The 14,138-nt window shown below is 40.2% G+C and overlaps 1 protein-coding gene across 3 annotated transcripts; it reads right to left on the bottom strand.

Annotated features, from left to right (window-relative positions):
• Positions 1-3,984: 3,984 nt before the first annotated feature.
• Positions 3,985-13,919, bottom strand: LOC135514637 (eukaryotic translation initiation factor 4H-like). 3 transcript variants are annotated; one of them, XM_064938083.1, is made up of 8 exons: positions 13,805-13,917; positions 11,347-11,534; positions 11,197-11,261; positions 10,348-10,444; positions 9,465-9,524; positions 8,148-8,303; positions 6,180-6,295; positions 3,985-5,159 (listed from the first exon to the last, which is right to left on the bottom strand). In XM_064938083.1, exons 1-8 carry the CDS (start codon positions 13,867-13,869, stop codon positions 5,133-5,135), a joined length of 774 nt encoding a protein of 257 aa, XP_064794155.1. In that variant the 5' UTR covers positions 13,870-13,917; the 3' UTR covers positions 3,985-5,132. The 3 variants fall into 3 exon arrangements, with proteins under 3 accessions (XP_064794155.1, XP_064794156.1, XP_064794157.1); XM_064938084.1 differs by having other exon boundaries at positions 11,347-11,528; XM_064938085.1 differs by lacking the exon at positions 9,465-9,524 and having other exon boundaries at positions 13,805-13,919.
• Between the last annotated feature and the right edge of the window lie 219 nt (positions 13,920-14,138).

Below are 14,138 nucleotides of genomic sequence, written 5' to 3'. Positions count from 1 at the left end.
ACCCGTAACATGATGCAACCACCATTATTCTGGAAAATATTGAGAGTGATACTGGAGAGAGGTATTTTCCCCCAAAAGTATATTTGTATTCAGGTCAAAAAGTTAATGCTTTGCCACATTTTCTACAGTATTGCTTTAGTGCCTGGTTGCAAACAGGATGCATGTTTTGGATGTCACAAAGTGCTTCTACATCTGCATTACTTGCTGTTTGGGGTTTTAAGCTGGGTTTCCGTATAAGCACTTTGTGACATCTCTTGTAAAAAGGGCTTTATAAATATAATTGATTGATTTGGAATATTTTGTATTGCTTCCTTCTTTTCACTGTCAAGTAGGTTAGTATTTTGGAGTAACTACAATGTTGTTGATCCCATCCTCAGTTTTTCTCCTATCACAGCCATTAAACGGTGTAACTGTTTTAAAGTCACCATTGGGCTCATGCAGAAATCACTGAGTGGTTTCCTTCCTCTCTGGCAACGGAGTTAGGAAGGACGCCTGTGTATTTGTAGTTACTGGGTGTATAATTAATAGCTTCATGCTCAAAGGGATATTCAATGTCTGCTTTTTAAATGTTTTACCAATATGTTTTACCATCTACCAATACGGTAGGTGCCTTTCCTTGCTCGACTGAGGGACGTTACAGATAATTGTATGTGGGGTACTGAGATGAGGTAGTCATTCAACAATCATGTTAAACACTATTGCACACAGAGTAAGTCCATGCAAACTTTTGTGACTTGTTAAGCACATTTTTACTCCTGAAATTTAGGCTTGCCATAACAAAGGGGTTGAATACTTATTGACTCAAGACACTTCAGCTTTTCGTTTTTTATTAATTTGTCAAATTTGAGAAACATAATTCCACTTTGACATTGTGTGTAGCCAGTGACAAAACATCTCAATATAATCCGTTTTAAATGAATTCTGTAAACACAACAAAATGTGGAGGAAAAAGTCAAGGGGTGTGAATACTTTCTGAAGGCACTGTATGCAGTGTTTCTAATGAGCTTGAACGTATATATGTGGTCTGGATAGTTTTCCCCTTGATCTCCTATGTCACCACAGTTGGAGAGTTGGTGGTGACTTTTCTCCAACTGCAAAGGGGGATAAACCGATTTGTGTATAAGTCATCATAGCCAACTATAATAGAGGATGTCAATGTACTGAACATAATTTGGCTGCAAGCACTCACCCTCTTTCACATTCTCTATTTGGCCCGCTTTTGTGTCAGGAATTCTGAGTTGGTGTAAACTATGAAGTAAAAGATAGATGGTTTCTAAGATATTTATGGTCTATCTATTGTTTAGATAACCCTTGTTTCCAATATTTATTGAGGTGTCATTGTTAAATTGCTTCATTACTGCCATGAATATTGCGGAAACACTGTAAAAAAGGTATAGTATTCTCAGTAAATCAGGTGATGCAACCGTGAGTAATGTTGAGTATGCCGCCCTAAAATGTAAGCCTAATGCAAGGAGGGTTACTAGTTACCCCAGCCTTCAATACCCATAGCAACTACGTAAGATAATTAAAAAGCAAAACTTCTGATGGAGTAAAATAAAATGTGTAGAAAATAAAGAAAAACTCAAAAAGTTAGTCATGTTTCTTATAGCATGAATACAAAGGTATCTTGTGCCAAGTTTGAGTACACTGAATTCAAAGTAATACAAACTCTCATCCATTTGTATATTGGTTAAGTGTTAATTTAAGACATCTCATTAATTGAAAATATCCTGAACCAACTGGTCAAACCCTCCACTGACACAGTCATTAACCACAGTCAAAGTGAAAAGCTGATTAGTGCTGACATTTCCATGATTTATCTGGACCCTGACAGATTGGGGTTGGGTGAACACGCGGTAAAGTCGCATATACAGTTGAAGTCAGAAGTTTAAATACCCTTTAGTCAAATACATTTAAACTCAGTTTATCACAACTCCTGACATTTAATCATAGTAACAATTCTCTGTCTTAGGTAAGTTAGGATCACCACTTTATTTTAAGAATATGAAATGACAGAATAATTGTAGAGAGAATGATTTATGAAGCTTTTGTTTCATTCATCACATTCTCAGTGGGTAAGAAGTTTACATACACTAATTTAGTATTTGGTAGCATTGCCTTTAAATTGTTTAACTTGGGTCAAAAGTTTTGGGGAGCCTTCCACAAGCTTCCCACAATAAGTTCGGTGAATTTTGGCCCATTCCCCCTGAGAGCTGGTGTAACTGAGTCAGGTTTGTAGGCCTCCTTGATTGCACACACCTTTTCAGTTCTGCCCACAAATTTTCTATAGGATTGAGTTCAGGGTTTTGAGATGGCAACTCCAATACCTTGACTTTGTTGTCCTTAAGCCATTTTGCCACAACTTTGGAAGTATGCTTGGGGTCATTGTCCATTTGGAAGACCCATTTGCGACCAAGCTTTAACTTCCTGACTGAGGTCTTGAGTTGTTGCTTCAATATATCCATATAATTTTCCTGTCTCATGATGCCATCTATTTTGTGAAGTGCACCAGTCCCTCCTGCAGCAAAGCACCCCCACAACAAGATGCTGCCACTCCCTTGCTTCACGGTTGGGATGGTGTTCTTCGGCTTGCAAGCCTCCCCCTTTTTCCTCCAAACATAACAATGGTCATTATGGCCAAACAGTTCTATTTTTGTTTCAGCAGACCAGGACATATCTCCAAAAAGTACATTTGCCCCCATGTGCAGTTGCAAACTGTAATCTGTCTTTTTTATGGCGGTTTTGGAGTAGTGGCTTCTTCCTTGCTTAGCGGCCTTTCAGGATACGTTGATAAAGGACTCATTTTTACTGTGGATAAAGATACTTTTGTACCTGTTTACTCCAGCATCTTCAATGTCCTTTGCTGTTCTGGGATTGATTTGTACTTTTTGCAGCAAAGTACATTCATCTCTAGGAGACAGAACGTGTCTACTTCCTGAGCAGTATGGCGGCTGCCTGGTCCCATCGTGTTTATATTTGTGTACTATTGGTTGTACAGATGAACGTGGTACCTTCAGGCATTTGGAAATTGCTCCCAAGGATGAACCAGACTTGTGGAGGTCTAGTTATTTTTCCTGAGGTCTTTGCTGATTTCTTTTGATTTTCCCATGATGTCAAGCAAAAGAGGCACTGAGTTTGAAGGTAGGCCTTGAAATGCACCCCCAAGTACACCTCCAATTGACTCAAATTACGTCAATTAGCCTAGCTTCAAAAGCCATGGTATAATTTTATGGAATTTTCCAAGCTATTTAAAAAGGTACAGTCAACTTAGTGTATGTAAACTTCTGACCCACTGGAATTGTGATACAGTGAATTAAATCATGTCTGTAAACAATGGTTGGAAAAATTACTTGTAGATGTCCTAACAGACTTGCCAAAACTATAGCTTGTGAACAAGACATTTGTGGTGATTGAAAAAATGAGTCATTGTGGTGATTGAAAAATGAGTCAATGACTCCAACCTAAGTATATGTAAACTTCAACTGTATATACACTTTATGCAAGTAGTAACAGAAAATCAATAAATTTTATTTAAAGTGTTCAAAAAACCAAAACCTGTGTGTGTATATATATATATCCATCTACCCTCTGCAAAACAAACAGCCAATTTATAACTAATATTGGGTGCTTCAATCAAAATAAAAGCAAAAGTTCTTGCTCAGGGGCATATTCATTACACTGATTCTGTTGCAAAACATTTCTTAAACAGAAGCAAACAATACAGGACCCACCTAAAATTTTTCCAATATAAACAATAATTTTGTCATAATGAATACACACAGGGTAGTGTTGAGGATGAGGAACTAGGCTCTCTGCATGCGATGCCTGGGGATGAGAGACCTAGTTGTTTGATGTATGCAGAAAGACACTTGCGAACAGAACTTTTAGGGAATAATAAAGAATAACTTAGAAATGGCCTGAATCTGGATATGTATGCATGTTCCTTACAGCGTTATTTTTCAAAGCAATGCCTGCCCCGTTCAATTAAATTTAAATGTTTTTATTCCATGTTCACATTGGTTCATGTGTTCTCAGAGAACTACTTCATTGCCTTGACTCATTCACCCATCCCACTTAAAACACATTCATAATAAATTTATGTAAGATTATACATTTTATTGCCATAAACAGTGTAGGAAAATGAACAAAAAAATGAATAAAAACAGCAGATCTTTCTATAGTACAGTAAGAACAAGGTATCACTAAAAAATGGTAGCGCAACAAATTCTCAAAAGCATCCTACACCATCTACTGGTAGGCAGACTAGATTTAGCCAGTCTCCATGGGACAAATGAGCAGATTTTTTTTTTTTTTTCAGTTAACAGTTTCCTATGTTAAAGTTGTATATTTTGCAGTGTTTAGGTGATACATTTTTTTGTTGATAAAATGCATATAACTATCAAGCTGTGGAAGTAGAAAGTTGCCAGACAAAGACCGTTGCAATAACCCATGTTTCTGATTTAATCTAGTGAGCGCTTCAGCTTCTCCTCTAAACAAACACTTTCGGCATCGCTCCATTATTGCAGGAAGCCATTTTTTCCTGGATTGAACAGACTAAGATCAAAAATCTTTCAAAATCAGGTTCCAGAATTACACATTGAGACAACATTAAGGATTCAGTTCTCTTGGCAATGTTATCATTTAATATTTAAGACAGTGGAAATTTGAAGCTGAAATGATAATCATTTCACAAATAGAGCAGAAATTTAGGAGGAAAATGTATAAAAGACACCAAAGGAACAGCTTTTTACAGCTGTATGTCTAAAACTGCAAATCATTTGGTGAACACAACGGATGCCTTGGGAAAGGTAAGAGAAAATTACACAGCAAAGTCCTTACCCAAAGGCAACAGAACCAAACTGAAGCCACTGTCCAGAGTTCCTTTTGATGTGTGTGGGGTACGGGTCAGATTGACATAGGCCTGGCCCCTGCCCCTCACAGCAGCCTTGGGTCCAACTGCTCTTTTTTTCCAATTAGATGAAGGCCTGCTTTGTGTTAGCGAGCAGAAAGAGGAACCCAGCGCCTGACTCCCCAGCGAGCTTTCTTTGGGAGAAGTCTTTGAAAGATTTTTGGTAAACAAAGCCAGTAGATCCAGAGTAGACTTCCAGAATAATGCAGCCACGTGGATATATCTATTCCTTTTCTGCCTCTTTTTCAAGCTTTGAGAATGGGAAACAAAAAAACATTATGGTTAGACAGGTTCAATGCCAGAGGAAATGTTAAATAATTTAATTAGAGAAATGATAAAATAGTTTAAAGAACTTCTACACTACAACTGGATAGTTAAGCAGATACAATGACCTTAAAAGCTCCACTAATGAAAATTGTTCTTTTTTTTTTTGCACTGGTCCCAAACTGAACACTGACCATACGGCTGAACAATGTTTTAACGTAACGGCAATTTACATTGGAAGTCATAGGGGCTAAACCGAAACAAAAGCAGCACATTTCTGACCAAGCTTTCTTGTTGGCGTCTGTGGGAGGGGAGCATATTCTCTTAAGACAATGGTGTTGTGTTGACCAACTGAGATGATAAAACCTTCATGACCCCCTACAGAAGCTCAGCCACAACTGCCATGAACCAAACCATCAGAGCAAACCGTTCTATTCTAACAATTCATGTTATACTGATTTTGTAAATGGGGGCAGAATTCTAGTAGGGATCCATGCCTATCCACTTCAGAGTTAGGGTCGAGAGACACTTCAATTCCAACACAGAGGGTCAAATATAGTAGTTAATTACACTACTAAATAACCTTTGAAAAGTTGTTACTTTTCAGCTCAATTGTATTAATCTTTAACTGCAATCAACATGAACGGACCTTCTCCCAACAGAACTACAGACAAAGCAGGCACTAATCACAGGGTAGCAGAGGTGTACATAAAAACCATGTTAACAGTTTGACATGCATTCACAAGCTGCTCTTTGGGTCTTGGAGTGCAGGTGTGTTGTATTATTTTTCCAAGAGTGTGTGTGTTCTCATCTTGTTTTTATTCTGTCTCAATGAAATACTTAACTCAAACTGAACTCAGAGGGTTTTGTTCAGTTCGTCATCTCCAACAGACAGGGATACTAACAGAAGGCGTTAATGTATCCCATTGGCATTGTTTAATTTTTCTACACCGTCCCTGCCCTCCCAGGCCTGGTAAATATCTTAAGGTTTGTCTTTGGGAATTACCTCCTCCCTGGGCTTGGCTCCGCCAAATATGGCAGAGTTGGGGTTGGCGACTTGGTTCAGTGGGGCAGCCACCGTGCGTGGCTTCAGCTGAAGCCGTGGTCTCTGCGCCCTCTCCTCTGCAGAAAGCAAAGGGGAAAAAAGACAAACATGATTAACTAGTCAAGTCAAATGTTATGTCAACAAGGTGGCCACTGGGTTCAGGATTTTTCAGTGTATTAACCTTTTTGGGATAGGGGGCAGCATTTTCACTTTTGGATGAATAGTGTGCCCAGAGTGAATTTCCTCCTACTCTGTCCCAGATGCTAATATATGCATATTAATATTAGTATTGGGTAGAAAACACACTGAAGTTTCTAAAACTGTTTGAATGATGTCTGTGAGTATAACAGAACTCATATGGCAGGCGAAAACCTGAGAAATCCAACCAGGAAGTGGGACATTGAGGTTTGTAGTTTTTCAAAGCTTGGCCTACCGAATACACATTGAGATATGGATACAGTTGCACTTCCTACGGCTTCCACTAGATGTCAACCGTCTTTAGAAACTTGAATGAGGCTTCTACTATAAAGGAGGGGCTCATGAGACCCCTGAGTCAGTGGTCTGGCAGAGTGCCTTGGTCTCGTGACGCGCTCCCGACAGAGTTACCTCTCGTTCCAGTGCTTTTCTTCAGACAAAGAAATTCTCCGGTTGGAACATTATTGATGTTTTACGTTAAAAACATCCTAAAGATTGATTGCATACATCGTTTGACATGTTTCTAAAGAACTATAACGGAACTTTGAGTTTTTGTCTGGACGAAGTGCCTGTGCCTCATGAAGATGGTTACTGGGCTGAACACAAACAACAAGTGGCTATTTGGACATAAATGATGGACTTTATGGAACAAATCAGTAATTTATTATCGAACTGGGATTCCTGGGAATGCCATCTGATGAAGATCAAAGGTAAGTGAATATTTATGGTGCAATTTCTAACTTCTGTTGACTCCAACATGGCAGATAGTCCTCTGGCTGTTTTGGGTTCTGAGCGCCGTTCTCAGATTATGCTTTTTCCGTAAAGATCTTTGAAATCTGACACAGCGGTTGCATTAAGGAGAAGTCTATCTTTAATTCTGTGAATAACAGTTTTATCAATGTTTATTATGAGTATTTCTTCAAAAATCACCAGATATTTTGGAATCAAAACATTACTGCACGTAACTGTACGTAACACGTAACTGTAAACATATTTTTGGATATAAATATGCACATTATCGAACAAAACATCTATTGTGTAACATGATGTCCTATGAGTGTCATCTGATGAAGATCAAAGGTTAGTGAATAATTTGATCTATATTTCTGCTTTTTGTGACTCCCATCTTTGGCTGGAAAAATGGCTGTTTTTTTGACTTGGCTATGACATAACAATCATATGTTGTGCTTTCGCTGTAAAGCATTTTTGAAAATCGGACACGATGGGTAGATTAAGATGTTTATCTTTCATTTGCTGTATTGGACTAGCTAATGTGTGAAAGTTACATATTTCTAAAAAATATGTTTGAATTTCGCATGCTGCACTTTCAGCGGAATGTTGTCGAGGGGTTCCGCCTGCCCTAGAAAGGTTAAAGGAGGGGTCAATATCAACACCTTCCCATTATCTTTACAAAAGCTCTACTGTAACAATACACAAAGCCATCAGAAATCCAGCTAAACTGATCTGTTCTTCCACGACTAAACATTGCCTGGAGTTATTTTTCTCAAATGCGGGCCTCAATTCCAGAAGTACTGCTGATTTGAATTATTCTCCTCTAATCAGGGACTAGTTCAGGCGTGACACCAGTGGAGTGTCTGACCAATCAGTCAAATCTATAGATCAATTAACCAACTACGGTTGAGAAAACAAAACCAGCATTACTTCGGACCTCCACACTTTAATTGGAGTACCTCTGGTCTAGTGTTTTATATGAGATAAGAGAGATTGTGACACCGTCAGAGGGTTCTCTGAAGTCTTCCGCGCCGGCGCGCGGTGGTGGTCCGCCGTCCCTGTAGCGTCCCCCCATGCCTGCTCCTCCACCACCTCCCCTTCTGTCACCACCGCGGCTGCCTCCTCGACCCCGCCCGAAGTCGTCATCTCCTCTGTAGCCTACACAAGGAGATGCAGAAAGGAAAGGACAGGTTAGACAGTCTTGGGCTCATTCAGGATTGCAATGTTATAGAACGTTCAGATAAAGTATTGTGTAGAACAGACATGATTCTCTCATGAGGAATAAAATATAAGAAATCTTGTCAGCTCTAAACACCACATTCCTTTCAGTAACATTTAAAATATTAAATCTGTTATTTCCCAGCACCTGGAGCAGCCCTGTAAGTTGACAAATGAGTGAGGTGAACCTCCTGTATGTGTGATGACAGAGGGATCACAAACAAAATGCACCAAGGGACAGAAAAAGAAATTGTGCAAATCGTAAAGTAAAAATCTCTAGGAGAACCCATTAGAATTCCCATGGGGGGGGGGTTGGCCTGGGTCCTCAAAATGTTCTACAGCTGCACCATCGAGAGCATGCATCACTGCCTGGTATGGCAACTGCTCAGCCTCCAACCGCAAGGCACTACAGAGGGTAGTGCGTACGGACCAGTACATCACTGGGGCCAAGCTTCCTGCCATCCAGGACCTCTATACCAGGCAGTGTCAGAGGAAGGCCCTAAACATTGTCAAAGACTCCAGTCACCCCAATCATAGACTGTTCTATGCTGCCACACGGCAAGCCGTACCGGAGCGCCAAGTCTAAAAGGCTCCTTAACAGCCTCTACCCCCAAGCCATAAGACTCCTGAACAGCTAATCAAATGGCTACCTAGACTATTTGCATTGTCCCCCTCTCTCTTTTACACTGCTGCTACTCTGTTATTATCCATGCATAGTAATTTTAATAACTATACCTACATATACAAATTACCTCGACTAACCTGTACCCCCGAACATTGACTCTGTACTGGTACCCCCTTACTGCTGCTCTTTAAAATGTGTTTTTTTTATTTTTTATTTTTTATCCATCTATTTTTACTTAACACATATTTTTCTTAACAGTAAGCATTTCACTGTAAATCTACACCTGTTGTAGTCAAATGTGACAAATAAAATTTGATCCACACAGCAAAAAAAATGTAACAATTGGTTTGCTTCTTTAGCTTGGTGCTCACTACCAACTACACTGTACTGCTTGGATCTGAAATTGCAGCGGTCAAACTGGGTCCGCTCTAATGACTGGTTGGGGACTGGCTAAGTCAGCTGAACGCTCATCCCACCTCCTTCGTAGTCGTCTCTGGAACCTCCCCTGGGACCACCTCCACGAGAGCCCCCTCGGCCTGCAGGGGACAGGGCTCAGTTTTAACAGGGGTGAGTGGTGCTATGAGCTGAGGCAGGGGTGTGGAACCCACTTGCTGGTTAGCCAATGGCCTAGGTTAGTAGTACTACTTCTAGAGACAGCTAGTTGAAGTATTTGGTTGAGAAAGTAGAGACAAAATTAGGCTTAGCTGCCCAGTTTTTTAGCACCATTTACTACAGAAAAGGAAGCAGGAGAGAAGGGAGTAATATGTAGAATGGATACATTATGAAAAGTGCCAGGTAATCTGAAATGTCAGTATGTAGTGAAATAAAACAAGAATAAGGCCACAGAGGCAACAGTGGTAGTGGAACTTGTGCAATGCACTCCTCTTATAAGGACTGATACTGTGATTATAGAGGATTACATAATCCGTTGATCTATAAAAGTACAAGCATCTTGTCTCATTTTTATGACCACACAACAAATGATTGATTATTCCATTATTCTTATAAGTGAAATGCACTGTATGCTTAGATGGTAGCAAAGTCAAACAGAACAGCAAAGCTTTTGATAATTTAAAGATTTTAAGACGGCCTTGATTTGAGTATAGTGAAAGATGAGTCTCAGGTCAATGTTAAAGACGCGTAATTGTTCAAATCTCGGCCAAGAGGTATTGCTACTTCATATTAATATTTACAATTAAGACAATCTACAAATCAATATCACAACTCATTAGAGCATGTAATAGAAACACTGAATCAGTTTACTTATCATTACAACTACAAAGAAATGTAAGAAATATGCTAAGCAGTAGTAGTAAGAGGAAGAAACAAGTTAGCATTCCAGTGAGCACAAGCGGGTACCTCCTCTGTCGTTCCCCCGGAAGCCGAATCCTCCGGCGCCCCGCTCTTGTTTTCGGCCCTCTGCTATGTCAACCCTGAGTGACCGGTCTCCAAGGAGCTGGAGATGGGGGCAAAAGTCAGCACTAGGAAGAAATTAAACAATGTGGTCTGCTTCTCTGATAATGCTTCCAACAGTGTTTATGTCCTACAAGTATATCACTGTTGGTTGGACGTGTCACCGTATTCAATTGTCCCTTTTATAAAATGACAGTCGGTTGTCACTACACATTTAATAATTTTGGACTGCAATCTATATCAATGTTGGGGACAGTTTTATTTGTTTTATGCAAAAAAAAAGCATAGATTTATATCTTTGTCAAGATGCCCATATCACAATACTTAGACTTTCCATACAACGCAGATGATACCTTTTTAAAGGACTATGAAGTTCACTCAGTGATGCAAGAATAAACAGGATCGGGCCACTTTCCAAAACAACGAAGAGGACAATACCAGCAGCTAATCTCCTCCGCAGTTGTCATGCAGCCATCACGTTGTATGAGAGTGAAGCAAACGTATGCAGATGCTTTGTGTAAATGTTCACAAATTGCAGCCCCTTGCATCAGTGTCACTCTACAATATATTTGGTTCACATAGTTGCTTATGGTCACGTCATAACTCGTGAGTCTCAGTTTAAGAACCTGTGTTAAGTTAAATAGTATGTGCTACAGCTTTTTTTTTTTTTTTAAACTGAGTAACATACAGCTGTTTGTTTTCATAATTTTGACACTAAACCACAGTATCCCTGTGTTTTACATTTATGAGCCAGATACAAATGAGGATCTGAGAAAACTAATTGTGGGTACTCACAGCACCATCATACGTCAAAGCTTCTTTAAGGGATTCCAAGTCATCAAACTCCACATAACAAAAACCTGAAAGGAGAAAAATAACAAAACTGTGTCGCCATGGCTTGTGAGGTTATGTGAGGTTATGCTAAGCCAATGGATGCTTGCTCACCTTTGAATTTGTCCGTTTCTTTGTCTCTAACTAGTCGAACACTCCTGACGTTGAGGTCTTTGAAAATGGCGTCTATGTCTCCTTGTACTGTGTTGAAGGGCAGGTTGCCCACATATGCTGTGTATGGGGGATCTGTTGGTAGATCCTTCTGCTTGCGGGGTCCACCAGGTCCACTGCCACCTCTGGGTCTACCAGAAACGAACACCTCCATGAGAGAACAGACTACAACAGATACAAACTCGGGGTCCTGTACGGGGAGTGGCTAATGGTCAATGACTTGAGCAGGAGATTATGGTTGATAATTGGGACATTAACGGAGTCACAAGCAAAACCGTCCCAGGAAAAAGTGGCAAATAGGTAGCGCAGTCATACTTTTCAGCTGACTTTCTGAGCCTTTGATAAATTATGTACACTTGGACAGATCCATTACCAAAGATCTACAGCTCAAATCCCATAGGAAAATACATAGTGGCACATACAATACAGGAAATAGGACTAGGCTCTCTGGAAACTGGAGAAAGAATTGAGACAGAAAAATAATGTTTTTTTTCTATTTAATTGACAATAGTGTCAGCAGCGCACAGAAAAAGATGGCATCCCTGTTGGGCTAAATACAGGTAAACAATACTACAGAGCTGCCATGTGTCATTTTTCTCAATGAACAGCAGAAGTTCATGTGCACTGATAAGTCATTTTGAAGAAGGGTTTACTTGTAATGACTGTGCCACGTAATTTTGATTTTCCCTACTGAACTTCGATAAATGCACTGGATATAAGAGTGTCGGCTAAAATTATTTAAATGCAAAAAATGTATGCTCCTCATGAGGAGTTACGGGGCCTTGCCAAAACTGCAAGGAACCTGTTCCCTTGCTGGCAACAGCACTCCAATCTGACAGTGCAGAGAGAAATGCAGATTGGGTCCTGCATGCCTGCAGCATTCCTCGGGTGTCAAGCAAACTGGGCGACCTGGCAGAATCAAGAGGTACAGCCACCAACCAGGGAAAGGGGAGATCTATTCAGTTGCACAAGTGCAATGCATTCAACTCAAATTTGTCTTCTAAGAAAGGGACGTTGGGCATGCATGCATATATCTTTCCCACAATTAGCAAGGAGAGCAATTGTAAAATAACCAAGTTGACTGTTGTTATCTTACATAGCATTTGATAAGACAAGGTGATAATGTGTAGTTATTTGGACGTTGTGTCAAATTAATGTATGCCAAACAGCCCAATAGATACAGGACTAGTTTAGGTATTTCATGATCAAGGGCTCCAACTCCTTTCCTGTGTGAATAAAGCAAAGCAGAATATTATAACAATTAAATGTTATGACAGTCACTGACAAGGGGTGGAAGACATAACTCCCTGATTTTCGAAATGATCATAGTTACGTTGATCCCATCCAAGAGAGCACGTTTTTAACTGCAGTAATACCGTTAGCTAGCTTGTTAAATGTATAGTGTTTTCGTTGATTAGGCTATTTTGAAGTTCTGGCTAGCTGGTTACCTAGCTAGGACTGAGTTTCAGAAATAATTTCAGTATCGCCGCAACATCGTTAGCACGTAACGTTTACATTTTCCTGGTAGTGATTGTCTAAGGCGTCAATGGCAATGCTCGAGTTAGCCCACGTTATGTTAGTTAAATGCATTGCAAACCTAGCTAACTACCTGAGCATAGCGCAAATCATTGCTACTATAGTTAACGTTAGCTAACGTTCTGCAAATCATAAAGACCTAGCTAGCTAACTGACATGTGTGCGCTCATCAAACTAGCTAGTAATGGATGCAGGGTGCACTGGGCCAGCTAGCAGAGTTAGCATACTAGCTAGCTAGTCCTCCGCATAAATCTTCATGCAATTAGAACAAGCTAGTCTAGCTAGCTGTCTAGCTAACGTCACCACTAAACAAGGCATCAAAAGGCTTGTGCATTGAATAATGATTACTTGGTAACTAGTTGCTAAACATGCCATGTATTGATAATGATGTCGGGGAATGGTGCGTGTTGACATCTCGAGCTGTTATTACCCGATTTGGCCATTCGACGCAGTCCCTGACTTGCTAGCACAACATGCAGCCCATGAGATGCTGGCGCCAAGTGCCATGCTGGCAGTCTGTGAAGATAGAATGACTTGCAATCATAACCATGTCATAATATGTATTGTCAAACCGACATGAATACGTCGATAACATTATGTAATGGAAAATCTCACACGCACATCTGGAAGTAGCTAGCTATGGTCAATCCACGAGTTTTCCCCGCCCTCAATACCGACTTCCCATTCATCAAAGCGGCCGTGAGAGGCTAACCACACTGACACTGTCTGGCCCGAGTTCTGAACCCGGGCCTATCTTTCAGAAGAATTTCGAACAAGCCCCTGTATATACTAAGGCATCAGTGCGTTTTCTCGCATCACCATACGTTAATACTGATACATTCTATTCGTCCAGGTATTTTCTTACCCTCTGCCTCCACCAAAACTACCGTAAGCCCGATCCCGGTCATCGTAGTTATCGTAATCCGCCATTGCCGAGATTCCTGTTGGAGAAAGCAGTTGTTTGTCGAAGGACCTTCAATATAGGGGTACTCAATTTTAGTTGTCCTCTCAGTGCCTGAACCACAACGAACACTTTTTGCACAGTTAAGTAAAGTTACTACAGATGCCCTCAAATCCCCTAACTAAATTAAATATTAGTAAACTAACAAGATCCAACCCCAGTATCATCTAGATATTGGTATTTATCCTGGCTGGGAAATTACAACAACTGTAAGAAAAAGGTGCACATGATGTTAGGC

The sequence above is a fragment of the Oncorhynchus masou genome, chromosome 26 (assembly GCF_036934945.1).
Source record: "Oncorhynchus masou masou isolate Uvic2021 chromosome 26, UVic_Omas_1.1, whole genome shotgun sequence".
Taxonomy (NCBI): Eukaryota; Metazoa; Chordata; class Actinopteri; order Salmoniformes; family Salmonidae; genus Oncorhynchus; species Oncorhynchus masou.
Note: the sequence above shows the minus strand (reverse complement) of the source record. Positions and strands in the feature narration are given on the sequence as shown.

What these genes read in the sequence shown, in the direction of transcription:
- LOC135514637 (XM_064938083.1), bottom strand. Translation starts at nt 13,869, where the DNA reads ATGGCGGATTACGATAACTACGATGACCGGGATCGGGCTTACGGTAGT. An exon ending in AGTTTTGGTGGAGGCAGAGG is followed by an intron (nt 11,535 to 13,804) that starts GTAAGAAAATAC and finishes CGTTTCTGGTAG; the next exon opens with ACCCAGAGGTGGCAGTGGAC. An exon ending in GAGCCAAGCCCAGGGAGGAG is followed by an intron (nt 5,160 to 6,179) that starts GTAATTCCCAAA and finishes CCATTCTCAAAG; the next exon opens with CTTGAAAAAGAGGCAGAAAA.